Genomic DNA, 27,198 nt, shown 5'->3' with positions numbered 1-27,198 from the left:
TTTCCCTTATATCTTTTCCCCCTCAAATTGTTTTTAATTATATTAATTATTGTTTAATAACCTTAATTTTACACCACTGTGTGTCTCTTATTTTAGTGTTAGAGAAGACTTTCTATAAAGTATAGAGATCAGATTCACATTAAAGCAAAATACTAACCCCGAGAGAAACATTCCTCACACAAAAGAAAAACAGCAAACAGCACAATTATTCTCTTATTTGTTCAAATTTATTAGATATTCTGTTATGTTCCATTGTCTAGACCTTCTGTCACAGCTTGATGGCTGTGAAAAAGAAAAAAAAAGAACTAATTATTTTACATTCACTACTACTTCCCCTGAAATTTGCCTTAACAGAAATGAGAAAAATTGAAATACATTTTGAATCTTTGTCTTTCAAAAACAGAAAAAAAGAAAACGAAAGGAAAAAAAACAGTAGATTTTGCAAGTGCTCATTCATGATTACAATAAAGAAACAGTATTTTGGACTCCATCAGTTCCCTAAGGTTCTATCCCTCCCCTCACAGTCATACCCTGGCTGGCATCACTGGTAATGCTACAAAACTGTACATCACACAGCCTGTTTTATTCTATAACAGGGCGGCTCCTGTCATCCTCAAACACTGCCAGGCTGTTCACTCCTCGTCTGTATATCAGAGGTCGAGCTGAATCCAGTTTGATTTTAAGAATAAGCCGCCCTTTTGAAGGAATTCCCTTTTTGTCTGATGCAGCGCAAGAGCTTCTCAAAACTGAACTGATCAAACAGAAACGGGGAATAATTGAGAGAAAAGAAAGGAAAATGGAAAAAACAAAACAGAAAAGTGTTGAGCATGCAGATCAAATCTAGATTTACTCAATCCATTTGTCCTCGTGAATTGATGATACAATGGGTCCATGTCATGCATGTGCAGGTGTGAAACATGTCAGTGTTTCTGCAGTTCAAAACGTCCCATATACTCTGACACATGTATTTCCTTGCTGTACATTCGTAAGCATGGATGAGGTACAGTTAAACCATGGTACAGTCTGAGTAACAACAGATGGACAGCTGGCTCCATGTTACACACACAGCACACTGTCCAACGCGCTGACCTGCACCGACAACGTCACTACTTCCTTTAAGTTTCTTTTAGCAGTTACAGTATTTGAATGATAGACCTGACAATGCCTAGTAGCTGTGAATATCCCGTTCAAGTCAGTGTTTTTATGTACAGCTTGCCCATTTCTATTATAAAATACACTTATAACTCTCCTTTAACCTGTCCAACATATACCACACACAGATAGGTTACAACCAAACCTACGATTTTTGGAGACACTCACACCTGATTGGATAAAGTCTTAATCAACGGCTGAAAAACTGCACTAAGCTACATGATCATATAAAACATCACAAAATATTTTACCTAGAGCCCAACAGGAGCTGCACACAATCCAAAATAAAAATGGCTAAACTCAGCTCCAGCTGTAATAAAACGGCTACATCCTTAAGTCAATGCAGCAACAGAAAAATAAAAGAATCGATGCTTTAAAAAGCAGGGTAAAGTCACCGCCTGCTTTCAGATGAAGGCTGGTACTAGAGGAGCCAACAACTACAGTATCTAGACTGAAAGAGTTGAATGGATTTCACCTTTTGCCAAAGCAAATTCATTCTTAACCAGAAACAGTCAAGAAAAGTTCAGACTGACCTTATACTGTCTTGTGGTTAAGGCAGATGAAAAGCTTATAACTCAGTGTATAGGGTTATCAATACACTCACAATGCTTGTGAATCCACAGCTGCACCAAACATCGCAGATCTGTCTGGACCCATCTACTCGGTCAATGGAGATAGTTAATGGTAGTTTGAGAAAAATAAACTACCTTGAATCATGCACACAACAACGCACAGACCCATCCTTATTTGTTTTAGTTAAAAAAAAGAAGCTTTTGTGGAGGCAGTGGGAGCCTTCCACTTAAAGCCCTAGCCAAGTAGATAGGACATGGAGCGACAGCATGAGGCAAAGTTCAACAGGCTGGTTACAGAGTGAGAGCACAGCTGTGTGAACACACCCCTCACAAGCCTCGATATTAAGCTGAACGTTCTCCATCTCCGTCCAAAGAGTGAAGGCAGCTGAAACACAAACAAGCACACAAATGCACACAATAACACACAGGTGTATTGTATACACTCTCCTAGAGGGGGGCTAGGGGTTACCCTCTCTCTTGTCAACACAAACAATCCACTTGAGCGCAGCTGCACTGCAGCGACTATACACATGCAATGACTGTTTAGTGAGGAGTAGCTGTTGTCCACATGCACTTGTGACAGAGAGGGGGGGGGGGGGGGGTTGTGTGTGTGCATGTTGAAATGTGAGTACATGTGAATGTAAGGGGAGAAACTATTGCGAGGAATTACCCATCATGCATGAGCATCATATTGAATTTTAACCATAAGCAGACATAGATAAGCCTCAGAAATTAAAACTATAAAAGAAAATAGGGGAAACAAGAACAAAACAAAAATGAAACATCAGTATTCCCAACCAACTGCCAGACAGAGAGGACAGTGAAACACAGGGAGGAGATCTAGACAATTCTTACCAGAACAAGAGTATAGACAATACTGCGGGGGAGACGAGGATTAAAGTAGAGACACTTATAATACAAGGGAGTGGGGGGGAGTGGAGATAAATGGTCCAATACCTGTTAAAGTCATCATATATGAATTTTTGTGGGAATCGGTCGACCTAAAAACAACATTCTAATCAATTTAAAAGGCTTGACTTTCTGAGTCATGGTTTACACACCTGAATAAAAACAAAGCCCATTGTAATAATCATCTAACAATTAGATATCAGGCAATTTACGTTCTGTGCAAAGAGTTTTTTTTTCCTTTTTATATGTATTCAAAAACCATGTTTTTTTGTTTTTTGGGTGAACAGGAGACTTGGGGTGATTGGGGTAGGATCTGTACAGTACTGTTAACCAATCTTGTATAACCCCCCAATGAATCATGTGAGACAGGAAGAGAAGACGCGAAGCCAGGGCCACTTCCTCATCATGGTGGACATGTCTCGGATGACGTCATCGTGACAGGGTTTGGTTGATTTGCCTCATTGCTCATCAGCAGCAGCACTGGTGCCTCGAATCGGACCTGTTTTACGCAGCTGCGGGACGGGGAGACAAAATTTGTATTAAGATAGGTAACATTAAACATTTTCAGATGAGTTAATATTTTATGCAACAAGCCATGCACATGCAAGAAAACCAGTTTACTGGCGAAAACCAAAAGGCAAAACCTTTCAGCAAGGTGAGTCATTTTTTTTACTGACAATCAGAAAACATCAGGAGGAAAATGAACTGAAAGCACAGACAGAAGCGTTCAGGATGAGATGAGATGATTGTTGTTCCAGCAATAAACTGACAGAGGAGATTAATGTCTGATGGGAGCGGCAGCATGGAGGGACAGGATGCTGATGTTGTAATACCCATTATACATTGCTTTCTAAAATGGCGGCATTTTGCCATTTCTCTTAGATAGATCTTTTATTTCTCATAGACTTATAGTTTTGCCCCTAAAACCGAACCAACACAAGACGGGTTGGTTCACAATTGAGGCAGCATACCTTAAAACCTTGTGTGCCGCTGGAGGGAATTTCAGGGAATTACCAAAGTTAACAAGATTCATTGTCACTAGAGCTTGAATGTCTCAACAAAATTTCACGGCAAGTCACAAAATTGTTTGGGAGATATTTCAGTCTGAATCAAAGTGGTGGAGCAACCAGCTGACTGATCCCTGGAGCCAATATGAAAATGTTTTAATAAGTATGGGTAAATGATGGCTTTACGTAACTCGCACATGACCTCAATCATACCAGCACCCAGCTCTACTCATGTCATCTTTGATTCCCAAACAACAATTCACTGTAAATGAAGATACCCTGGGATGAAGCGAAAGGAAGATTACAATGAAAAGAAGCAACAAAGCAGAAGAGATGTGAAGCACACAAGATCTTTAAACAAACAGACAATTCCAGATATGGTAACGCAGTTTAGAGCAGCTGGGAAGTTGTGAAAATGAAGAGTGGAAAATGAAAACAGTAGACAATGAGCCATGCAGCCACACCGAAGTTCCCTTTGAGACTTACTCAGCCTGCCTCTAGTGTTTGACCTACAATGACGGGCCTCTACTCTTCTGTTGCAGAGGTGCCTCGCACATCTCCCTTCTGACGCATCTAATGTGAAATTCAGGGGTAAAAATTGTTAATTCAAGCAGATAAAAGAACCTGTGTCTTCTCCAGTGGTCTGGTCAAAACAAAACAATGATAATTTATTGGATTATATTTCGTCATTCACATCAGAAAACATTAACTGGAATGCAGCATTCAGTGAAGCTGCATCCCAGTTACAACTGAAATATTTCTACTGCATTTTCTTTTAATTTCTGCCTTGAATTCTTATCACCACACACAGAGGAAAAACAGTCTAGGTTTGACTGGAAAAGTTGTGTTTGGTGAGTTAATTACCTCCTCAAGCTCTTTTTGAGTCTCCTCTTCCATCCGCCTGATGTCCTCCATGGTCAAACCCACCCATTTGTCAATCCAGCAGAACAGCTGGCGGTGGAAGTTGGTGAAAATACGCTTTTCTTGCTGTGGAGAGGATTTTAAATGAAGTAAAACCACTTGTTTTCTGCATAGCTAATAAGGTTTTTAAAGACCAATAACAGGCAGGACTGAAGTGGGGGTCTCCTCATACCGTCTATCACTTAAATATTTAACTAAGGAACATAAATGCATGTTGGAGACTTAAAATGCCTTTCTATTCCCACATTTACAGTCGATAAACTTTTGCTCTATCCCCTATCTCTTCTCTGACCTCACTGGCTATGCTTCGCTCAAGTGATTCTGAGATGTTTCTCAAACCAGGTCTCCCTCTGCTGTTCAGAACAGAAACAACATTGATTACTGGCCCTGACAATCATGGCAAAGCTCTGTAATCGTTCCGACAATAAACATGCTCACAGTTCATGTTCAACAAGAACAAAAATAAAACGTGTTTGTTGAAATCAGTTTGAGTGTTTTCACAAACTTAAATCACATTTTTCATCAAAAGCTACTGTGAGCTATGGATAAGCTGAATTAATACTTGTGCAAGCATGTGTTGTGATAAGATAATGAACGTTACCCTGTGGATGAAGCTTTCCACTTTGGTCTGCAGACCCCACCATCTGAACTTGACAGTGACCAGTTTGTATGCACACATGGAAGGACAGTCTGTCTTCAGCTCGTTCTTTGAAGGACAAGAAAAAAACCATAAGTAAAAAATACAGTTCAGTAATGTTTAAGAGGATCGACTGCGACCTCAACATGCAGCGCTGCTCTCTGCTACTGTGTCAGGTACCTTCCACTCAGGGCCTAGAGGTCCTCTGTCTGTCTTGGCAGAGTGAAAAAGAGTGGGATCTTCTTCTGGCTTGTAGTCCTGAAGAAACAAAGAACAAACACGACGTCAATGCCCAGCAAGAAACAGAATGTATCCGTGTCCGCACAGTGCTTTGGGTGACGCTGGTGGAGTTGGCTGACATCAGCAGCAGTTGTCAAGTACAGATATGAGTCCCTTCAGAGATTTTAAAGAAACTTGACCGATTATTATTTTGCATCTTAAAAGTTTCACATGATCAGTGTGTTTTTCTCTAAGAGCTTGCGTGAAGTAGAATTACAGCCTGCGGTTGTATGCCTCTACCAACCAGTGCAGTTTTAGTGTAAATAAGAGGCCACTGCTTTGTTATGCTACCAAGACCTTGACCACCAAAATTAAATCATTTATTAGGTGAGTGAACATTCGTGCCTAATTTGAAAGATTTTCTCGAGGTGCTCTTAAGATAACAAAAAAGTCACTGTGACCTTTCACCTACAATTTCTGTGGATTATGTTGTTTCTTACAGAGCTCATCTTTTATTAGAGAATTCCAAATAGAAAAATCAAAACAGAAAAGGACTTATTTTGTTCAGGCTGCTAGAGCCAGATTCAAACTAAGGATACAATTTGAAAGGACAGTAGATTAAAAAGGAGAAGAAATCTTCTTTTTTTAAATAAATAATTAGTTTATATTATATACAACTTGCAATATCACAAAGCTGAAAACAGGGTTGTTTTCATCAGCCCTATCATGTTTTTACATTACAGGGATCTAATGGGATTTTGTATTTTCAATATGACAGATGAATGAGATAAATTGTGAAGAGAACAAGTTAAGACAAGTCCGTGCTGACTTGCTCATACTTAAGCTGTTACATCAGACTCAAGCAAGTGTTCACGCTCCTGTTCAGACACAAATCTTCATCTAAACGGCAACCCCCAACCCTTGTATATCCCACCCCCATCCCAGGCTCAAGGCTCACTCTGCTGTTTTAATCTGTCAAGTCTCTGGGGGCCGTGTGGTGGTAAAGATCTGGAGCAGATGGACACTTAGATTAAGCCTTGACCTAACAACTGATCCACTTAAGTCATTACTGTACATGAGCTAGTGTAAGAAATGCAGGGACAACTGTGACCCACCTGGATGAAAATGGCTTAATGCCTCCTTTTAGATTCTAAACCATGGGCATGTTTAGGTATTACTGACAGTCAGGCGCCCCCTTTCAGCTACTAAAGTTGGCTGGGAGTTCTATGTCATGGTTGTCTTGTATTATATGAAAAAAGACATCAGACTTTACTTCCAATGGTCTGTAACATCTTCCAAATCTGGTGACAATGTGGTTGGGCAATGAGTACAGTTAAACATTGTGATATGTTGGGATAGGACCATGATATCAGGGAGAGGTTTACTGAACTCTGATGCTAATAATAACTTGCAACATCAGAATTGACACAGCAAAGTACGAAGCATTTGACTGTAGGCTTCTACTTTTTAGCTGGTGCTGAGTGTCTGGTTTGTTGAATCAAACTTGTATCATCGTGCTTCACCTGGACAACATGACTTTATCTGTTGTCTGTTTGTGTCTCTGCACACAGCTCTCTAGTCAAATATAGTTTGTGAGATAAGGGCTGCCACTCTCTAGAAACACTGTACAACCCCAACTGAGTGGTTCTCACTGATTAATCAATGAATGACTACTACAAGCCAAAGATATGATCACTGAAGTGCAGATAATGTTGTTTGCTGTTAATAATGCTGTTTTTAAAACAATGCTATTATCTAAAGGACAGGAGACAAAACATATGAATGGATTGTTTAAAAACCCTAATTATTCAACAAGAATATGAAAACCAGTAACATAATTGGCAGTGCAAGTCTGACCAACAGTCCAAAATCATGCATTTAAACATTAATAATATAAAGTTCATACAAAGGCCCTGTTCAGACATTATATTAACGTCCATTACCAGTGGGCAGCTCTTAGATCAGCTTCAGTTTGAACCTGGTGTTCAAAGTTAAATCACAAAATCAAAGCACTTATTATTAACAGCAATCACTGATCCCATCTATGGAGACAGACTACGGCTGTAGGAGGGCCACTCATAATAAAAAGAGAATTAAGTTTTTCTGCAATTGCAACAAACACACCACCAGGGAAAGGTTGGGCCACTGTAATCACCTTGAACAACAGTTCTTCCTTCAATCTTATTTAAATATTCATGGTACAAACAGCAAACGGTTTTAATCTTCACATAGGCTTCCACACCATCTTCACTTGTTCCTGCAACTGAAGTCTTCTAAACTGCTCTATGAAGCTTTAGAATGGACAGTCATTATGATACAGGGTGAATCAAAAGTATTTGCATGGCTATCCCTGCTCCCAGAATGAATGACCTCACTCCTCCTCAGAGTGGAGACATCCTGCTGTCAATCACAGGTGTCATTTACCAACCCCTGCTCATCAGGCTGTGCTTCTGTGTCACCTCTGTACAATAATCACCACTGATCCCCTCAGTTAAGTACTTTCAGTGGTTTATGAAGGTGTTTAAAGACAACCAAAATAAGAACTCACCCCAGGGGACAATTCTTCTTTGTTTGCAATATCTATGGGTACCACCTCTACAGTCCTCCATGTCTGCTCGTCCAGATCGTGAACCTGTCACAAAGAGAAAGACAAACTATTAAACCTATGATGTCATAGATCATTTTGGCTCAAAGCACAGGCAACAAGGCAGCCTTGTTCAAATATATGTTGACTGTGAATCAAATGGGATTTAAATTCAAATCTAGGTGTACTGTAACATGGAATTGTCCCTTTGTGTGCATCACCCTGTTCGACCCCTGAGAATTTGCAAAGCTAAGGTCACTGTGTTCTTCTGTGGCTCTGGATGGGATGTTCTAAAATCAGAGAAATATAGATATCTAGAGCTGGGATGCTTAGTTGAAAAATGTAGTAGATGTGATCAATCAGTTAGAAAATAATAATCTAATGACAATTTTCTAAATCAATCCTTAGTTGGAACCTTGCTGATGTTAACAAGGGTATGTCAGCTTCACTTTGGTGAATTATACTTTATACCAGAGAGAAAGCTTCATAAACCCAATGTATATTGTTTTAAAGCTGTATTAATCCGGCAAGGAGAGTGTATTGATTCAAATGATTTGAGTGTGACTCATAATAGGGTCTATAAATCAAGATCTCCCCACACTGGAAATGTAAAATCAAATATTTGGAGCTCTCCTGAACACAGTAAGGATCCTCCACATGGTGTCATCTGCTCACTTACATTTTCTACTGTTCCCATGTCAGGTTTGTGCCATGTCTCAATCTTTATCATAAAGTCGTCCTTCATGTACTCATTCTGAAAAGCATGAGAGAAAAAAGCCTTAAAAGGGACAATGCATTTGTTTACTGTGGTTTGAAAAGGAAGTTCAAGTCATTACTCAGAAATCAGATAGTACTTATACAATGTCAGCTGATCTCAGCCTGTACAGAGAGTCCATGAATGGAGGGTTCAAAGAGATGTACGTAAACCCTACAGCTAAATCCAATTAACCAAAGAGTCATTTAGTCCGAAACAGCACCAGTGATGCTGCACTGATCAGCTTGGATCTATTTTTAATCCTTGTGGTACTGGTTAGCAGATAAAGTGAAGCAATATTAGACTGAAAAACCTCATCAGAAGAGAGAAAACAACGTGTCTACCCTATCTTACTCGAAAGGCCCAGTCAAACCAGCGTTTAAACAGCTACATGAGTGCATTTTTAAACTCTGAATAAATTGTGTCCCATTAGCCTTGGAGTTAATGGGACAGGTTTACTTCACACAGACGTGCAGATGAATTTTGTCGTTTCACTTCATGGTATGACCAGGTCGTCAAAAAGACTGACAAACAACTCACCGTCACAACTGCATCGGAAGAAGGAAACAAACAAAACAAACAAGAAAGAAAAAGAGAATCAGTTTAAAATATCGAGATTTAATTGATAAACATTGGAAAAAAACTCACTTTCTAACAGCACAGAAAAAAATTATTTAACTGTATAATATGAATAACAACTTTAAGAGGGTATTAAAACCATGCAACTATGACTTTTCATGTTTATCGTGCAAGCAGTAAAAGGATGACAGTCAATATAAAACTACTGATTCAGCAAGAACTTACTGGTGCGACAGTATGGGTAGGCATTCCAAGCCTTTTCATGAAAAACTAATGCCCCCTCTGGTGCAATCATCTTCACATACCCTGGGACTTTACTGCAATGACAGAGAAAAAAGTCTGACAATGAGTTTTAAAAACACATCACTTTTGCTAAACTTACATTAAGGGACCACACTACTTAAATTACCACACGACTACAGAAAACCCAACTTTCTTTTTATAAATAAAACACTTAACGCTAAACCACAGTATTTTGGAAATGCTGCTGGCCCCATTTTAGTTTGAAATGTCCGTGTTTATAGTATTTTCTGCAAGAGTAGACAATCTGCTTCCTGTTTACAAGACCAGTGTTTTCTGGAGTGTCAGTATGGAAAATAATTGTTTAATAACGTGTTAGTGCGGACACAGCCTAATACATCCATAGGCCTGGAGCAGACTGTACCTTAACCCTCAATTAGACCAGTCTGATTTGTCCAGATTAAACATTTTAATCTCTTCTAGTTATTATTTTTATTGTCGGTGGCACTGACTGAACGAGACATCTATCAAAGACCCAGTCAGACAATATACCGACAATGGACAGAAGATCAGGAAACACCTGAGGAGGAGGCGGAGGAAAACCCTCTGTCTTGAAAGCAGCCTCAGTTCTCTTTGTACTGCTCAACACATATTCTGTCTGAATGTTTTAGACCGTTGATTAAGGAGGAAGGTCTCAAATCTTATCAGGGATGAGCTGAGATATGGAAATCATGTCTCCACTGTAAGGTAAAATGGTTGTTTACTTAGGCTGCCATGCAGAGTTGCAATCACAACTAATGCATCCCCTTCAGACGGCTGTCAACCCACAGATTTAACAGCTGGCCGCCGACATTGTCTCTTAATGTTTTTTTAACACAAAGGTGTTGCCTCAATTCTGTTCAGGCTGCAGATGCTCCCCTGTCCTTCAATTACCACCAGTGAGCATTTCATTTCAATCATTCATTGCCTATGCCTCACACATGCTGTGATTTCTTTTAAAGCTTTCAAATCATGCCAATTTGGCAGCTTTCTATGTATGTGTGAATTTAAGTCAAAGCTCTCTTTGGAACGATGCTTGTATAGTCCACCTTGTGAACATATTCATGACAAATACATATATACATTTTAGTCCTTAGTGCGTTTCCTTTTTTCCACTCTAAATGGAAAATCTAAACAAAACTGTAAAAGAAGTAAACTTGGAATAGGAAAAATGAATTAGGGAATCTGCTGAATAATCATAATCAATAATCAATAATGAAAATATCTGTTTTGTGAACACAGTGCTGCTCTAAATAGAAATAGGACCTCAGATTTGGTAAAAAGCCAACTGTACTTTCAAGAACTTGCCTCTTTAGATGGTATATTTTGTGTGTGTATTGTCCCTTCTCTCCATCCTTCTCATAGGGTTCATTCTTCAGCACCTCAATGCCTTCTCCTCCTCCCGTCTCATTCTTGCTGGCCTCAGCCACAGAGTACAACTGGCCTACTTGATACTGTGAGAAATAGAAACAGAAAGAGATGACACACTTAATATAGGGCCATAACAGCTCTGACAATTCTTGTGATTATTTGCTGGATTAGGCAAAGATTCAAGTCCATAAGGCAAATGCACAAGGATACAAAACGACTAACAGCCACTCACTGCAACACAGAAATGTATTTGATTGTGATAAACCCTCTTGAAAAATCATGGCTTGTTTGCAGTATGTTTGTAAGGCTGTAAAAGAAATGTTCAAAAAAATGTTGATTTAGATTCAATGACAGCTTTGTCAGATTATCAAGTGGAGAAATTATTGTCCCTTGATGCAGTATTTCTGACTCCATTAGCAACCAAGGTGGCAGTGGACGTTCAATTTAAATTGAAGCTAAGTGTTTTTCCACATTTTGAAAGAGAGCTACGTATAAAATTGTACTATCTTTAGCACTTGGATGCCTAAAGAAAACATGTTTGATGTTTTGAATATCCATCCATCCAACTCTACTGCTTCTCCTTTGAGGGTCGCGGGTGGAGCTGGAGCCAATCCCAGCTGACATTGGGCGAGAGTCAATTTGAATGTGGTGTGAGGGATATATGTTCCTGCCAAGTAGAGAAGTCTGTGAATTTGGTCCATTGTATGATGCCACTGTAAATTCTCTTTTTGAGGCTAAACAGACTATACTTTGTCAATAAACGGAGTATAAAAATGGGAGATGTCACAAAGACTGCTGTTTTAAAGGCTGAGTCCACACCCCAGTGCTGTTCTCTTCACAAACACCACTATCAGCCTGTCAAACAAATACCAGTGCTCTCTGACAAAGGCTATTTGTCTTGCTCCTGGACTACAGCTTGAGAGGATGAGCATTCTGTGTACAGGAGAAAATCATTTAAAAGCTATGACCAATCTAACCTACTGTAGCTGTAGTGTACACTGTATTGGTGACACTTGGGAACACTGCATTCAAAGAAATGAACTACAAATCTGACTGGTCATGTAATAAGTAAGGTGGGTATGGTATGTAATTATACTCACCTCTTCCACAGAGACCGGCAACACTACACGGCTGAGAGAGGGAGAGAGAGAACAAGGTAGAGGCGGGGCAGAGAATGAAGAAACAAACATGTTAACTCATGAATGAAATTACAGAGATAAAATATCAAATCTTTAAAGTTTGCTCAGGATTTCATTACTTTACATTACTCAGAGTGTATGGTTGGAGTCCGGGGAAAGTCAGTGGGCCCTGTGATTATGCACATATCATGTTTGTATATTAAGCACACTCTCACTAGCTTTGAAGACGCTATGTGACCAAACTAAGAATGTAGTGGCATGCGGTTGTTGATAAACCTGATAAACTGACCATCTTTGGGGGGAAAGTGAACCGGCCCTGTGCTCAAAGAGGAGAGTCCCAGTCTTAAAGCAGCACTGATTCCCCAATACTGAGGACCACAACTGAAGTAACATACTATACCACAACAAAGTTAACATGAAGTTTGTACTGTCCAGTTAGGTGATGATCATGGATTTGAAAAAAATATTTATGTGCTTTTTCATGCACAACATGCTTGCATAAATAAATGTTTAATTGCAATGAAATAACAGGCTACACCACCTTAACAGCAGCATAACCATGGTACTGAATATGACCAGCTTATAACTGGATATTAAGGCTTAATTATGGTACGAAGGCATTCTCTACACAGGCGCACAGAAAAACTGACTTTCTTCCTTCTCTCTCAGGCTATTGCTCTTTCTTTCTGCTCTCTCTCAGGCACCACCTCCTCTGCTTCTCTTCCTCCTTGCACAATGCACACTCATACTCTGTAACGATTCGCAGATTCAGCTCCCCATGCAGAGAATGTTGCCTGACACACTCAGGTCAGGGCAGACAGTCCCTCCACCTACAGATCTGTAATGTAAAAATGTAAAACTAAAAACTCTTTCTGACAAAAGTGAATTAAGAGATGAAGCAGTGATTATATTATTTAAAAAAAAAAGTATTGTTAAGGATGTACGGATACTTAAAAATACTTTTATCCGTGGCCTCTAAAGTATGACAGGTATTTGCTTTCCTGTGTTTTATACAACCTTTGGGTTTTGCAGTGTTGGTCAGACTGAAACTATTTGAAAGCATTTTCTCAGGCTTTTAGTTATAGTGACAGGCATTTTAGTGACAATGATTTCAAAACATTCTTTTCTTTGTGGAGAAAACACTAACCACTACGTGAAGAATATGTCATAATATATACATAAGCTGTCATGAGACGTAAGATTTTCAAAGACAAACCCAGATTTTGGCCCCAACAGTCATGTAACCGGAGGAACAGTGAAACAACTGGAAAAACAAAGGCAGAGTGCGCTGTTTGTGGATTTGGCTAACGATGGTTTGTACACTGCAGCTTCTTTAACAGACAGAATTGAACATGTCTGCTCTAGCAAAGTGTGCACCAGCATGCACTGCAAACGATTTTGAAATGCACCAGTCAAGCACAGTACACAGCATGGAGTTTTAATCCTGCGCCATGAAGAGCAGAGAGGTTTCACTCCGAATCAAGTCTATGCACCTGCTAATTTCTCTGATTAACATATGTCAGCATGAAATAAGAAATCAACCACAAACCCCTGGTGATTAGTGCTGCAGAATCAGTTTCACTTCACAGAGAAACATGACAGGGTGGGGGGTTGGAGTTTTAAAAGGAGATTAGAAGTGACAAATTTGAGATAAAACATTTCAAGGTCTGTGACGTGCTCAAACCTCCAACCACTGAAGTGACACCAGATAGGATCCAGTTCTCTTCTGTGTACAACTAGAGGTGTTAATGATTAAACAGTTATTGATAATTTGCTGTAAGGCCATTGATTGTAACGTGCTAGAAAAATGGCCCAAATCAATTGATGTAAAACTTCCATCGAGGTTAGCCATGCACGACACAATGTAACAATAATTTGCAGTATTGTTATTCAGTGTCAGGCATTAATCCTATAAATCCAAATCAACTGTGTTTACACTCACAGATATTGATACACAGAAAAAGTCTGAACTGGAAAATCCTTTTGTTGGAACGTAAAAGGCAATACTGCTTGAATGATATGGCAAAGGCTGACTAGTCAGAGTTCACATGGTCTAGTGTTCCAGGTTACCTATAGTTATGTAACCTCCAGTGTAGTGTGGGGCCCCTAACAGGGAGTACAGCTGCAGCACAGGTAGCACGATGCCGGACTCAGCATAGGTAATCAGCTAATAGAAAAGTTTGGTTTCTCCTTGCTGTGGCAGAACTACAAAACCAAATTTTTCAGTTAACCGATTTTTCAAATAAACTATTTAAAAAATTGATGATCGGTCAAATTTTTTTTTTTTTTCACAAAATAGCAGCACTGATCACAGCTACTCAAACGAAAAGATTAACCTTTATGCTCTGCTTTATTAAATTATAATGAGTATTTTCAAAAAAAAATGTCAGATATTTTTATAAGATTAAGTGAACAAAAGTTACTAATTCAAACCCTAAAATAACAAATAAAAACAATAAGCAGGGTGATAATTTCATTACAAATGCACTTGCAGGCGTAAAGCAACTAAATGTAAAGCATAATGTGTTTCTGTCTATCACAAGCAAAGCTGCATTTCACAATAGTGACAAGCCTCTAACGTTGTTATGTAAGTGGAGAACTTACAGTGTGGGTTCATAGGTTAAGCAGGTCTTTAAGGATACGTATGGTATTTACACAAAATGAATCTTTTTAGTTGTATTTTAACTAGGATTTTGACGTTAGGATTGCACAAACGCACAGCTGATTTTATGGCAGATTAAAAGACATAAATTGGTATTGTTTAACACAGCCTGAGAGACCTTAAAAAGACTCAACCCTTGACCTTCCCTAAACTGCTATTTACAGCAGAACTTTCTCATGCACTGTTCGTTTTTCCTGCCCACAAAGACCTACTGGCATCACACAACCACACAGATCACCATGTAGAATGACAAAGCGCTCTCCCAGATGCCTTACATTATTCACTTATATCGAGTGCAGTAAAAAAAAATGAAATTGCCATCACTGATGCTAAACAGACTTCTTTTTTGTCAGTGTTTGAAGATTTAAACTAACACATTTTCCCAGATATTGTTCAGGGTAAGAAAAACTCATCAACAAGTTTCTCCATTCATATTATTTGCCTCTCTATATGATCAGATCATTTTAGATAAGCGTGCAACAAATTGTTTTACGCAACAAATTTTTAACTTTACAGATGAAACTTAAGAGGACGTGATTTGGTCGGTTTCCCTCATTTAAAAAGCTGTGAGCAAGATGGTTAATAAAGTGTTCCATACCAGATTAAAGAGCAGATTGTGCCACAATGAATGTAAATCAGCTCAACTTGAACGTGGTAGCAAACATTTTCACTGATTTCCGACGCTGCATATACCAAGACATTAATCAAAAATCGAATGACCGGATCGAGAATAATTTCCGAATTACATGAACAAGTTTATAATTACTTCTTGTATTAGAGATTGGGTTTCTGGTTTTACTTTTAGCTGAATAGTTTTTACAACATACTCATGACATTAGTAACAGCCCTTAGTAACTTTGTTGAGAGAGGTGAGAAACTGTCATTTCTATTATCAATACTGTTGCAGGTAACTTGAAAAGGGGCCTATACTTTCAAAGAGTCATAACTGAAGAGGAATCAATGACATGCAAATAATAACACTAGCGATTAAACTTTGATTTAAACTTTGCTCCATCCACCTGCAGTTTTCTGCAATTTCAGTAGTTTTGAACAAGGACTTGTTTTTCAGTTTGATACAAAACTATTGATCCTCTACATGTTAGATCCCATTTCACATCTTCTTGTGCATCGAGATTGCATCTGTGCTCTGCTGTATTTGCATGGTTTAACATCTCACACATCTAATACAAATTTTAATTCAATTTTAATCAAATATTTTGGCAAATTAACTGTAAATAATCCTTACTGGCCTGTATATAATGCATTTATGACCTACATCATAACATATATCATGACTAAACGGGTGACACATGAACTGCTTTTAACAGAAGGATCTCCACATCCTGGTTCTGGTGTTACCCGGTATTGAAACCATTTTTTGTGGTGTAGCCCACCTCAACAACAGGTACCGTTATCTGGAGCGGATATATGTTAGCCACATGGTAAGAGCTAGCTCTGCTGAGACAAAAAGTGCATACAACCGCACACTCCCAGTACAAGTGATTTAATTAACTGGGTTACCGAGGCAGCATTACTCTTCTATTGGACTAGGCCATCCATTTAAAGGGCTAACCCTCTCGCCTGCTAGCGCCAACAAAGTAACAGCAAAGTAGTTAGTCCTTCCATAACCTCACGCTAGCTTGAAGGATACACCTGCTAGCTGGTATGGGCCAATATAAGAGGATAATCCCATCTCGACTCCTTGTTAACGCGAAGGTTACGTGCTGAATACCCCGCTGCTAGGTTATAACTGAGTAACAAATATTAGTGTGTGTGTAATACACATTTACTGAGAATTGCCATGCTAGCAGCTAGCCGGCTGCTGCAGCTAACTTAGCCGGCTAGCATTAACGGTAAATCCGACCGAGAGGGAACCTTAATCTGTCACTCACGGGAGCTTCCCGTTGCGCTACTTAACAGATTCCCCACACCGCAGACACACGACTCCCTATTAACAGTGAATAACGTCAATATGCTGCTTGTGTGTGTGTAACCACGGCAGCCTTTCTGTGTAGCGCGTTTTCGTTAAGAAGCTAATCATCCTCCCCAATGCTACAACTCGAGCTAACAGTAGCTCGCACAAGCAACGCCTAAAAAAGACCGGTGTGTCCCGTTATCCACGTCCCGATCCCCCCGCTCGAAGAGGGGCTTTGACGGGCCACAGAGATGACAAACCCAGCGGAGGTCAGCAGCGACCGAAGCGCAAACGTTTGCACTTCAGTAAAAAGCTCCCGGACAGACGGAAACATCGCCCTACGTGCGGCACAAGACATTTTTTTGAAACACTTCACACTCACTATTCCTTGATGAGCACCATCTTCGTCACCCGGGCCACGGCTGCGCACTGAGAGCTCTCCCCACACAGAGTTATCAACAAGTTGGGCCCGCCCACCGCACTCATCTGATTGGCTAGAACAATCCACACCACGGCTCACAATACACCGATTTATAAACTGTGTTAAACAAGTGTTATACTTGTGTTGTACAGGTGTTATACTATAAAATGTGTTAAATATGTGTTATATATGTGTTATACTTGTGTTGTACAGGTGTTATACATGTAACATGAGTTAAATATGTGACATGAGTTCAGTTCATAATTAAATGTACTGTAAATACATGTATTTAATGACTAAGTTTGTACTTAGAAGTTCGTACCATAGGTTAATTAAAAAGTTTAAATTAATATTACAAAATATGGTGAATGAATAACTGGTTGATCTGTTTATGGCCAGCAACGTCTCCACCTTTCATGCTCCGGTAAGGAAGTTTATGCATAATTTATTTGTATGTTTCATTAGGGCCTTAACCGAGACAACTTTGTTTTTCGAAGCAGTAAACAACTATTCATATGTAATATGTAAAAATAGTTTTTTAACTCATTAAAATAATAGATAACACAATCAGATCAAAATACATGCCACAAAAATATAAAATGGATATCTGAGGGGAAATTAACCAGCTACTCAGCAGTAATTAAAGTTAGTGCTTGTTACTGCGTCAACACTTACAATCCAATAATATGATATAGATTGCATTGAAATTGGCAGCCTGTACGATCAGTAACCCTTAGTTTTGGTGCTCTAATCATATTTTAATGTTTTTTTGTCTGTACTTTTGTTGCAGTAAAATTTTAATGCAAGACTTTTTCTGGTAACAGCCCATTTCCACATCCTGTTATTACTCTGTTGTTATTACTTTTATTCCCAATTCCTTTTCTTCAAGCTGTCTGATTGTTTAATGACTAAAAATGTGTTTTTTTAACTAAATAACTAACACATTTTCTTAGGATTTCAGACACATCCAGTTTAGCAGTGTTGTTATATTTGACTTACTGATTAAATAAAACAACAGATATACTGTTAACTACAGAGAGACGTAACTGGCGCTTGGGCATGAGGTATGTCTATTTATATAAAAGTTTTTTTATACAGAAAGAGGAAAAACCTTTGCATTCCTTTCACCTCACGATATTCACATTTGCCTAAGTGTGACCAGGCTCTTAATTTAAATTTAACTGAATTTTTTCATGTTTAATATGAATGGAAATAATGCCTGGAGAGTTGTTAGCCACATACATTTAAGTAATCAAAACAAGACAAGGAAATTAACCTTTATTTGTCAACTTCATGAGAATTGAGAAGTGTCTAAATAAGTCTGGCATCGCTGCAAAATTGCACATTACAAAGTTAATGAAACACTCAATGGCAAAAGGTACTATGCTGACTGTCACACTACAAATCGCATCTCCATAAAAAAATACCAAAATGTTTTCTTTACTTTATCCTTCTTTAATTGTCTTTATAAAATGTGTAATAATGACTGAAAAACACAGTTTACAAAATATATGACAACAATAAGCATTTGTAATGACATTGAGCAATAATTATTACACAATAAATCAAGATCAATTCAGGTCAACTTACACAAATATAGCGAGTGCCTTAGGTTGACATTAAATGTTTTTTCCTTTTCCCAGGCATTCAGTCAGCGGACCATGAGTCAAAATTTATTTTCAGTGTACATGGAGCCATTGAGACACATGCTCTCTCTCGAAAACACAAATAAAGCCAGGGCTTCGACTCTTTCCAGCTCTGACCAGAAGAAGGCAAACTGTAGTCATTACATTCAGAACATTAACATCCCTTTCAAAGGAAAAGTAATGCCATCGAAAATCAAAGACAGTATGAAACAATAGGTTTTTTAAATCCTTGTCTTCAGCAGGTGTTGTTGGTTGTATCTTGCAAACTTCTGCCATTATACACACAGAAACAGAAACAGAAGACCGGCCTATTGGCTTTGGGAGCAGCGTGGCAAACATCCAAACTCTCAACATTTAGAAGACGGAAAAAAATGTCCAGGTGAGAGAAACTTGTAGCCATTCCCAGAGGGAAGTCTGCTGCCTCCTTTAGAGTTTGTGGGAACAGTAGCAGCTGGAGGTGGGGGAGGTTTAGCCTCCAGTTTTCGGTGACCATTTGGTCTGTTGTCAGTGTTCTGATCCTCGGATCCTTCTACGTTTTTGCTTAGAGACTCGCGTTTAGGTGACAGATTCAGCAAACCCAGAACATCTTTCTGAACTGTACTCATTCTTTTATTCCCCCCCCGGAGAAAACTGGCAGGGCAGGGCATCTCAGGCTTCTGGCTGGCGTTGGCCCAGAAGGTTTTCAAGTTATGAACAGCCTGGACTTTGTTGTCGTGTTTTGACTGGTTCAGTTCAGGGGTGTTGGCCGGGCTGGAAGAGCCTGAAACAGATCCTGTGGAGGAGTAAGAAAGAGCTGGCGATGGGGCACTGTCAGCCGGAGAGTGGGAAGGTGAGATGTGGGAGGAGTAAGGCGAGGGAGGGTATTTCAGTTTGAGCTGAGCCAGCGCATGCACATCAGGGGAAGCCATGGGGAAAGGCGAACCCTGCTCTTTTGCAGAAAGAGATAAGGACGAAGACGAACCAGCTGGACTGTTGTAACCTGAGCTGATTTTCTGTAGCGAAGACGAGCGTGAGGGTGGTTTAGGCCGAGTTGCGGGAGGTGTTGAGACGGAGGCGGAGAGGGACGAACGATGTCGAGGAAGCGAAAGAGGAGACGAGCAAGCTTTCAGACTTGCTCTACTGGGTGGCCTGCTAAATGCACTGGTCTCTGAGGGCTGAAACCCACATGCTCCCCCAGTGGGAGTCAAAGTTGGCGTTGTGGGAGTAGAGTGAGATGGCTGTCTGGCATGTGCCTCCTCTCTCCCCTCCGGCCCCGTCAGTGTCTTCCCTCTCATGTTGGCTTTCTGTAGGCTCTCCACTGCTTGCATGTGGCTCTGGGTCTCCTCCAGGATCTTCTGGGCCAGTTCCTGTGGATCCATTTGTCCCGCAGGCCCCATCCTCTCCTCCTGCGACTTGACCGTGCTGTCTGTCTCAGTACTCGACTGGTCCGACTCAGAGCTGCTAACCTTCCCTTTCCTTGTCCTCTGAGGAGATGAGCTGGGAAAAGATAATAAAGAGAGCTAAATGTCAAGTTATGTTTACGTGAATGCCTCTAGAAACTGCAGTAGTAAATGAGACTATACAGTAAGAAATGTCATTGCCAGTATTTCCTCCATACCCATCCTTATAAAAAAAAATATCTATAATTTAAATCTAACCGCCTTGTACAGTAAGATTATGTCTATGTGCCTCCAATAAAATTTCCTAGAACTTTTTAAATGTCCAAGCATGCTTCATTTTTCTTGATTCTAGGGGAGAAACATATCTTGTTCTTGTTTCGAAATGCAAACTGATAATAGAAGTTGATTTCTATTGGAAAGTGCATGGTCAAATTTAACTCACTGCAACTGCAGATTCTTTGACTTTTTTTTAAGAAGACATTTCAGGACAATTATGTTTTACAAAATGTACTTTTGTGTTGATGCTTTAGTTTTGTCAGATATCCAGGAGACTCCGTTGTTTCAGTGTTAAGGAGATCATGAAACTAGATCTAGCTGTGGACTGTGTCATGCTGTGCATTGACGTATCAAATGTACATATAGGGTTTTATCATGTTCCCATTGTTAGGTTTAGTGTGTTTGGATTTTGTAACAACCTCTGAACTTGCACTTTGAGCTACACTTGGCTGAGGCTGTTTTGAAAGTATTTGGTGATAATCAAAAAATTACCAAATATATATAAAATTATATAATTTTATTTTAAGTTGGCTCTGGAGGAAAAGTCATCAGTTGTTAAAATCCATCTCGAGGAGAACATGAATGTCTTTAATAAATTTCATGTGAACTGTAGTTGTGGAGACATTTCATTCAAATCTACAAATGTCCACCTGTCAGTGGCGCTAGATGACAAATCAGAGAAACACTAAAGTCAGAAAGATTCACAGATGGTGGAAAATGAATCTATGCACCAGATTTCATTGGAATCTATCAAACAGCTGTTGAAATATTTCATTCTGGACCATCATGGTGGAGAAACCGTCCGACATTGACATGAGAACTGGCAGAAGAATATATAATTATTGCAAACCCTTTTTTTTAGAGTGAGAATTCTTCACAGACAGAACAGGACCAGACCATGTTCATTCATTCTGACTAAACAAACAGCATTGGACTCACATTTCCTGGCTGAGCTTGGGGTTGGATGAAACAGTTGGGGGCAGCGGAGGAGCTTTAATGGGGGATGTAGGCGTGCTGATGCTTCCCTTGGAGGAAATGGTGATAGGATACCTATGACCTCCATTAGATCCTCTCCCTGCTCCGCCTCTGCCATGTCTGTGTCCTGCAGGAAGGGGCAGCGTGTCACAGTCCCTCCCCCCTCGTCCTAACGGCTCACTGCTTATAATGGAGTATCCCTCATACTCCTCGTCTTCCCCTTCTCCTGCTGCCCCTCCATGATTGGGGGGTCGACCTCTTGACAGGCCGCCTGAAGGTCGGAGCGAGCCGTAGAGGCCTGCCCCTCCACGAGATCTGTCTGGTTCCTGTTGATGCAAGCGCTGGCTGATGATGTCACTTCCTGCGGGCTCTGGTCTGGACAAGAAACTGAGAGAGGAGGCGAGGGAGCTGAGGCTGTAGACAGAGATGGCATCGCAGGAGAGGTTGTCCGGGCAGACTGGGGGAAGGAAGGAGGGCTGAGGTGGGTAGCAACCGAAAGAGAGGGGTAAAGAGTGAGGCTGGGAGGCGGACTGGGAGGACGACAGGGACTCCAGGGAGGAAGAGCTGTCCATGCTCAGTCGCTTGGGAAGCTCTGTGGAGTCTGAAAAAAGACAGGGTATGAGTGTTAGAATACAGTTTATAAGTGCTAGAAAAGAAGGTCCAACATTATGCATCATTCTCACCAAAAAGCGCCAGGAGGGACTGAAGAGCAAAATGCATGGTGCGTCTGCTGGCCTGTTTTCCAGTCTTCAGCACGACCTCCTCCTGACCCACCTCACAAAGATCGAAGCCTGAGAGGGAGGGCGAGTGGAGGAAAGTAATTAAGACATTCACTCAAAGTACTGCAGTGCAAATTTGAACTTTGTTACTTCAATCGTACAACATTCAAGGAAGACAATGTACTTTTTACTCCCTACATTTACTTATCAGCTATATTAAGTATGTAATTTGGAGACAAGGATTTCAAATATAAATGCATGATGAGATAATTATAGAGGCTACAGGACATGAAATAGGTCATATTAGCACTGCAGACACCACAATACAACACTAAAACGCAGTTGATCACTGTTTGAATTCAGGCACAAGGTATACACAAGGTTTTATACGTGACTAAGCCTGCAGTTGTAGGTTTTAATAAATTGTTCACGAATGAAACTTATTCGGGATGTCCAGCATCCGTGTAAAAGTCGGTGCATAGAGAGCATCCATTGCAGGGACCTTTGTGGCCAATTAAAAAGCTTAAAGGACAAAGTGAGTCATTTGGTTGTTGGTTGGATGTGGTGGTGGTTATGACGCCAGTGATGACACAACTAAAGAATTAAATGAATGACAGTAAATTATAAGGAAATTAAAGCATAGCTTCATTTATTTATTATTACTGACTCACCGAGTGCAGCTAGGAACTCGTGGCAGCCCGGGAGCCTCCAGAGCAGCACACTTATGGACACTTGAATTGGAGCCAGTGAGAAGTCCTGCTCTTTGTCGCCAGACTGCAACTGCACCAACACTTGGTGAAGCTTTGAAGAAGAACAACATGGCGTTTAGAGGGAAAAGTGAGAGAGAAAAGAATCCAATAAATGGACGATATATTGTTCAAAAGGGATTCTACAGGGACCACATTACATGACAACACTCAGTCAGGCTTAATTCAGCACCCACATCACAAAGATCTCACAACTAAACACAATCAAGGTACTAAGTGCTCTCATAATTTCGGGCCGGATTTAACCAGTCTTATATGTTTCTTTGTAACATCCGTGCGGAACACTTACCATTCCCACCATGCTTTTAACTGCCTTTATGACGTGGGTATGAGAGAAGAGGAAACAGAACTTCAATTAATTCCTATGTAAATGATGCGTTTGGATCACTCTACACATGCATGACTAATGACTTGTTTATGTCGATGGTAAGATGTGACACACGGAATGGAGGGTTGAGAGTATTCACTTGTGGGTGAATGAGCGTTGAAGGTTATGTTGAGATCGGTGCAGAACAGATGCGCTCTAATAAAATAACTGAGAGGAAAAAAAACAATGCCCAGATGTCAATAATATGGAATGTGTCAGTGGTGGAAAGCAGAGGGCATCTCCTCAGTTTCGAAGTGATTGTATTTCACTACAGTTTATGCTCCTTAATCCTTTATCTTCTCCAATAATTTCCATAGGACAAGATTGTGCATGTTTCAGATGACTGTCAGAAAATTTCTTTTGTACGATTGTCTGAGGCCAAAAGAGGTGAAATCCTCCAATACTTCACAAATAATCAAAGATCAAATGTGATCAATGACCCCTCAAGTGAATCGGACGATCCTTTGGAGGAGGCTGACTCTTAAGTTGGGAACCTCTGGACTAATCTAACTGTATAAGAAGTAGATAAAACCATCTCCAGCTCAAGCAGCTAAGGCAGTGACATGCAGCATCAATATTAACAATCTAATAAAACAAAAAGTTTCAGTCACAGGGGACATGCTACTGCTGAATGAGAATAAGTACACTTTGCAGATATGTTTCCCAAACAGGATTTGGAGTGTTTTTACATGGGTGAATGCTACTTCTACTTAAGTAAAGGAAAGCTTCTTATACCAGTGACATGACCAACTGTGACAATGCTGTTAACGTTGACAGTACCTTGTGAATGAGCTGTTCTCCGGCCTCAGACGCTGTGACAAGTTTACATAGGGCCTGCAGAGCTGGAGGAGTCAGACCTGAGGGTGTTCATGAGGAGGTTCATTAGATAGAAATTAAATATATTAATTAAAGTTATAATGATTATTTATAGAACTCATGTTGCATGTTTACAACTCAAAAGCTCAGTTTTAACATCAAATCCATTCAATACAGAATCTGCTGCTTCAGTGGCCTCTGCTGGCAGATATCATAAGTACATGTATTATGACACTCCAGTAAGAATTATACTCTGGGTGATGAAACATTGTAATTTCATAGCCGTCTGTGCAGAGGTAAAACAAGATGTTATTTTATCAGTGTGATTGACATGACATTTAAATGATGGACAAGATGCACTACCAAGCAGGGCCTGTAAAGTGGTGCTGCACTGCTGCAGCCGATCTCCAGGGTCTGAAGTGGGGAAGAACACCGCAGAGGAGAGTCCTGCGACGCTACCGGAGAAGTCCAACCGGAACCCCACTGCAGACAGGAGGGCCTGCCACCCGGGCACCCCGCCGACCTTAGCCAGAGGAGAGGAAACACATGGACGTGAGCGGAGGAGACAGGCGCTGACATTTAAAGACAATGCGAAAGATACACCAGCACTCAGACCTTATTCTCCACACTTTGCTGGGATGTGTACATTGGGTTACACTGGCCACTCTGAATGCGCTGCAAAGACTTCTCAATCTGTAGAGAGAGACAGAGACAGAGATGGTCCATGGTAATTAATCAATGTGGGACTTTCTGATTGGGAATCATGTGCTTGGAGATGATATTTACAATTATCGTGTCACTATATAGTAGATGCTATACTATATAGGGCTGAAACTATTGCTTATTTTTTATTATTTAGTAATTTTGTCTGTAAAATATCAGTCTGTGCGGTGATCAGAGTTCTTCACGTTTTGTAGTTCAATACCCAAAGAGATTCAATTTGACAGAGGGAATCAGCAAATGCTCACATTTGACAATAAAAACATTTTTTGGAAGTTTGTTATTTAATACTTCATCAGATTACAAATGTTTGCAGATGAACATAAATGACACAAATGACACAAACCTGTGGCTGCATTCTCCCCTAAGTGATTGCCACATGCATCATTAATGATTAACAGTTTAATTTGCATTAACAGTTGGTCGTCCACTTGATGTGAGAGTCAGATGTGTTTATCCAGACCCATGTTAAGAGTTATTATATGATGGTCTTGAAAAGTGAGGAGGGGTCTCACCAAGTGTAACAGCACTCTGAGGGCATCCCTGGCTCTGTCTGGGTACTGCAGGATCTCTGCCAGGGCTTGGCCCACCAGTGACATGGGGCTGTTCAGCTTCACATCATTTCCAATCAACATGTAACCTGAAAGAAAATAAACAGTGGAATACCACATACTGTTAAAGATGATTGACATGGCAGTATGGGTCATAAACCCTGCCTCCTCCATGGTCACAGTAAATACAAAGCTTCTGTAAGATTGATTCTAATTAGTTATTTGATGCTATAAATGGGGATGAAATGTAATGATTGACAGCTTGTAATTGGTTGAATGCACATATTGGTGGGATCTTGACACCACAGCCCTACTCCATGATCACTACTGGACAGACTCTGGCTCCAAATGACATGCAAGAAGACAAAGCCCACCTCTGGGTAGTTTTGGCTTCATTTTTGTACAGTGGAAGGAATTGTGTCATCCATCTTTATATACAGTCCATGAAGTGTATCATAAGAGTACATGAAGTCATCCAAAGTAATGTGCACAAAGTTGGAGCTTCACTCTGCTATTTGTGTCATTTAGAAAAAATAAATCAATCCGAGTAACTGGGAGCAGTGGGAGGGAGCGGGGGAAAAAGTAAGAGTTACCTAATTAACTATTCATAAATGAAACCACATCTTCCGGAGTTTAAAGGAGCATCGAGTAGCTTTTCTTAGACATAACTATACAAACGGTGGAAATGTGAATACATGTATTTGTTTTGTAGACTTACAGATAGAGACACAATCTATAACTTTAGTCACTACACATGTAGGCCTAGTAAAAACACATGATATAAAGATGTGACAAATGTGGAACAAACTGTTTCTCGTCTGTTCTGGCTTGCTGCTGTGCACCTCCTACCAGCTGTGCACCTCCTCTATATAAAGACTTTAGCATCAGCCTGGTTTGAGGCATAGATGAAAGGTCTAAATCCAACTTTGTTGTATTCAGTTACAAGGATGTTTCCTTCACTTTGCAACAGCCTTCCATCCTGCTCACATTTAGTATTTCTTAGGGATTGTTTTGCAAAAGTCTCCCTGAACATTATTCTCTCAATGCTCTGCCACTGAATTTCTATAGAAGCTAAGATTGAACACAAGAGTTTAAACCCACAACTAAAATCTGTCTTTAACCAAAAATAAAAAATAATGTGACATTATTGTGATAATTATTGATATCGACTGATATAAACATTATTAACTTGATATAATGTTTGGCCTTTTCCTCCAGCCCATGATTTAGCATTTTCAACTGGACTGACATTGTGATATTTCTTAAAGTACATCACACAGTTCACTATGTGCTGCTGACATTGGAGTAACCTTTGGATGGAAGGACTAAGAGTTATGTTGCTGAAAATGAGCAGGCTATTCATAACATTAAAGACCAAATGAAATGAAAAAACATGTTCCCAGTTGTAATCCTGTGTCTCTTGTTATTTGCCAAATATGTGTTTAAATTGTTTAAATGTAAATCTCTGTCTTTTCTCTTACTGTAAAGCACTAATAACTGTTTGATGACTCATCCTGCAGCCAACCGGCCAAGACTGTATAGGGACCTAAGTTATTCGTGTGAGTGGTTAAATCGACAGGCGTCGGTGAAGGTGGTGGCGAGAAGTCCTCGAACAGCAGTGAGCAGGATGCCGTCAGAACTCTCCAGCTTCGATGAGCTCATTACTGTCAACAAATTCCCATTCAGTGCCATTGGCAGCTATAAATATCGACCAATAACCGCAACAACTCCCTTCATGTGGTTTTTAGTAGGCACATATATGCAGAACCAAGCAGCTCTGACATCTGTTTCACACAGTCTTTAATGATTCTGCTCTCATTTACTACATCAGATCACATGTTTCCATCTTGTCCTGTTCCCT

At 40.1% G+C, this 27,198-nt stretch overlaps 2 protein-coding genes across 2 annotated transcripts in view; both read right to left on the bottom strand.

The window, feature by feature from the left end:
* Positions 1–205: 205 nt before the first annotated feature.
* Positions 206–17,131, bottom strand: pitpnb (phosphatidylinositol transfer protein, beta). Its single transcript, XM_062412540.1, has 11 exons — positions 17,083–17,131; positions 12,085–12,115; positions 10,922–11,067; positions 9,560–9,651; positions 9,296–9,303; positions 8,681–8,755; positions 7,966–8,049; positions 5,379–5,456; positions 5,163–5,267; positions 4,505–4,627; positions 206–3,145 (listed from the first exon to the last, which is right to left on the bottom strand). The coding sequence occupies exons 1-11, from the start codon at positions 17,100–17,102 to the stop codon at positions 3,092–3,094; spliced, it is 816 nt and encodes a 271-aa protein (XP_062268524.1). The 5' UTR covers positions 17,103–17,131; the 3' UTR covers positions 206–3,091.
* A 1,253-nt stretch (positions 17,132–18,384) lies between these two features.
* Positions 18,385–27,198, bottom strand: part of ttc28 (tetratricopeptide repeat domain 28) — a 142,956-nt gene continuing 134,142 nt past the window's right edge. Inside the window, exons 27-34 of the mRNA XM_062413151.1 lie at positions 25,302–25,426; positions 24,682–24,759; positions 24,430–24,589; positions 24,031–24,107; positions 22,788–22,917; positions 22,081–22,188; positions 21,362–21,998; positions 18,385–20,243 (exon numbers count right to left, since the gene is read on the bottom strand). Of these exons, the coding sequence (XP_062269135.1) occupies positions 19,115–20,243; positions 21,362–21,998; positions 22,081–22,188; positions 22,788–22,917; positions 24,031–24,107; positions 24,430–24,589; positions 24,682–24,759; positions 25,302–25,426 (2,444 nt within the window). The 3' untranslated portion in view covers positions 18,385–19,114. The remainder of the gene's footprint in view (positions 20,244–21,361; positions 21,999–22,080; positions 22,189–22,787; positions 22,918–24,030; positions 24,108–24,429; positions 24,590–24,681; positions 24,760–25,301; positions 25,427–27,198) is intronic.

Source organism: Platichthys flesus, chromosome 19, assembly GCF_949316205.1.
Source record: "Platichthys flesus chromosome 19, fPlaFle2.1, whole genome shotgun sequence".
In the NCBI taxonomy this organism is placed as follows: domain Eukaryota; kingdom Metazoa; phylum Chordata; class Actinopteri; order Pleuronectiformes; family Pleuronectidae; genus Platichthys; species Platichthys flesus.
Note: the sequence above shows the minus strand (reverse complement) of the source record. Positions and strands in the feature narration are given on the sequence as shown.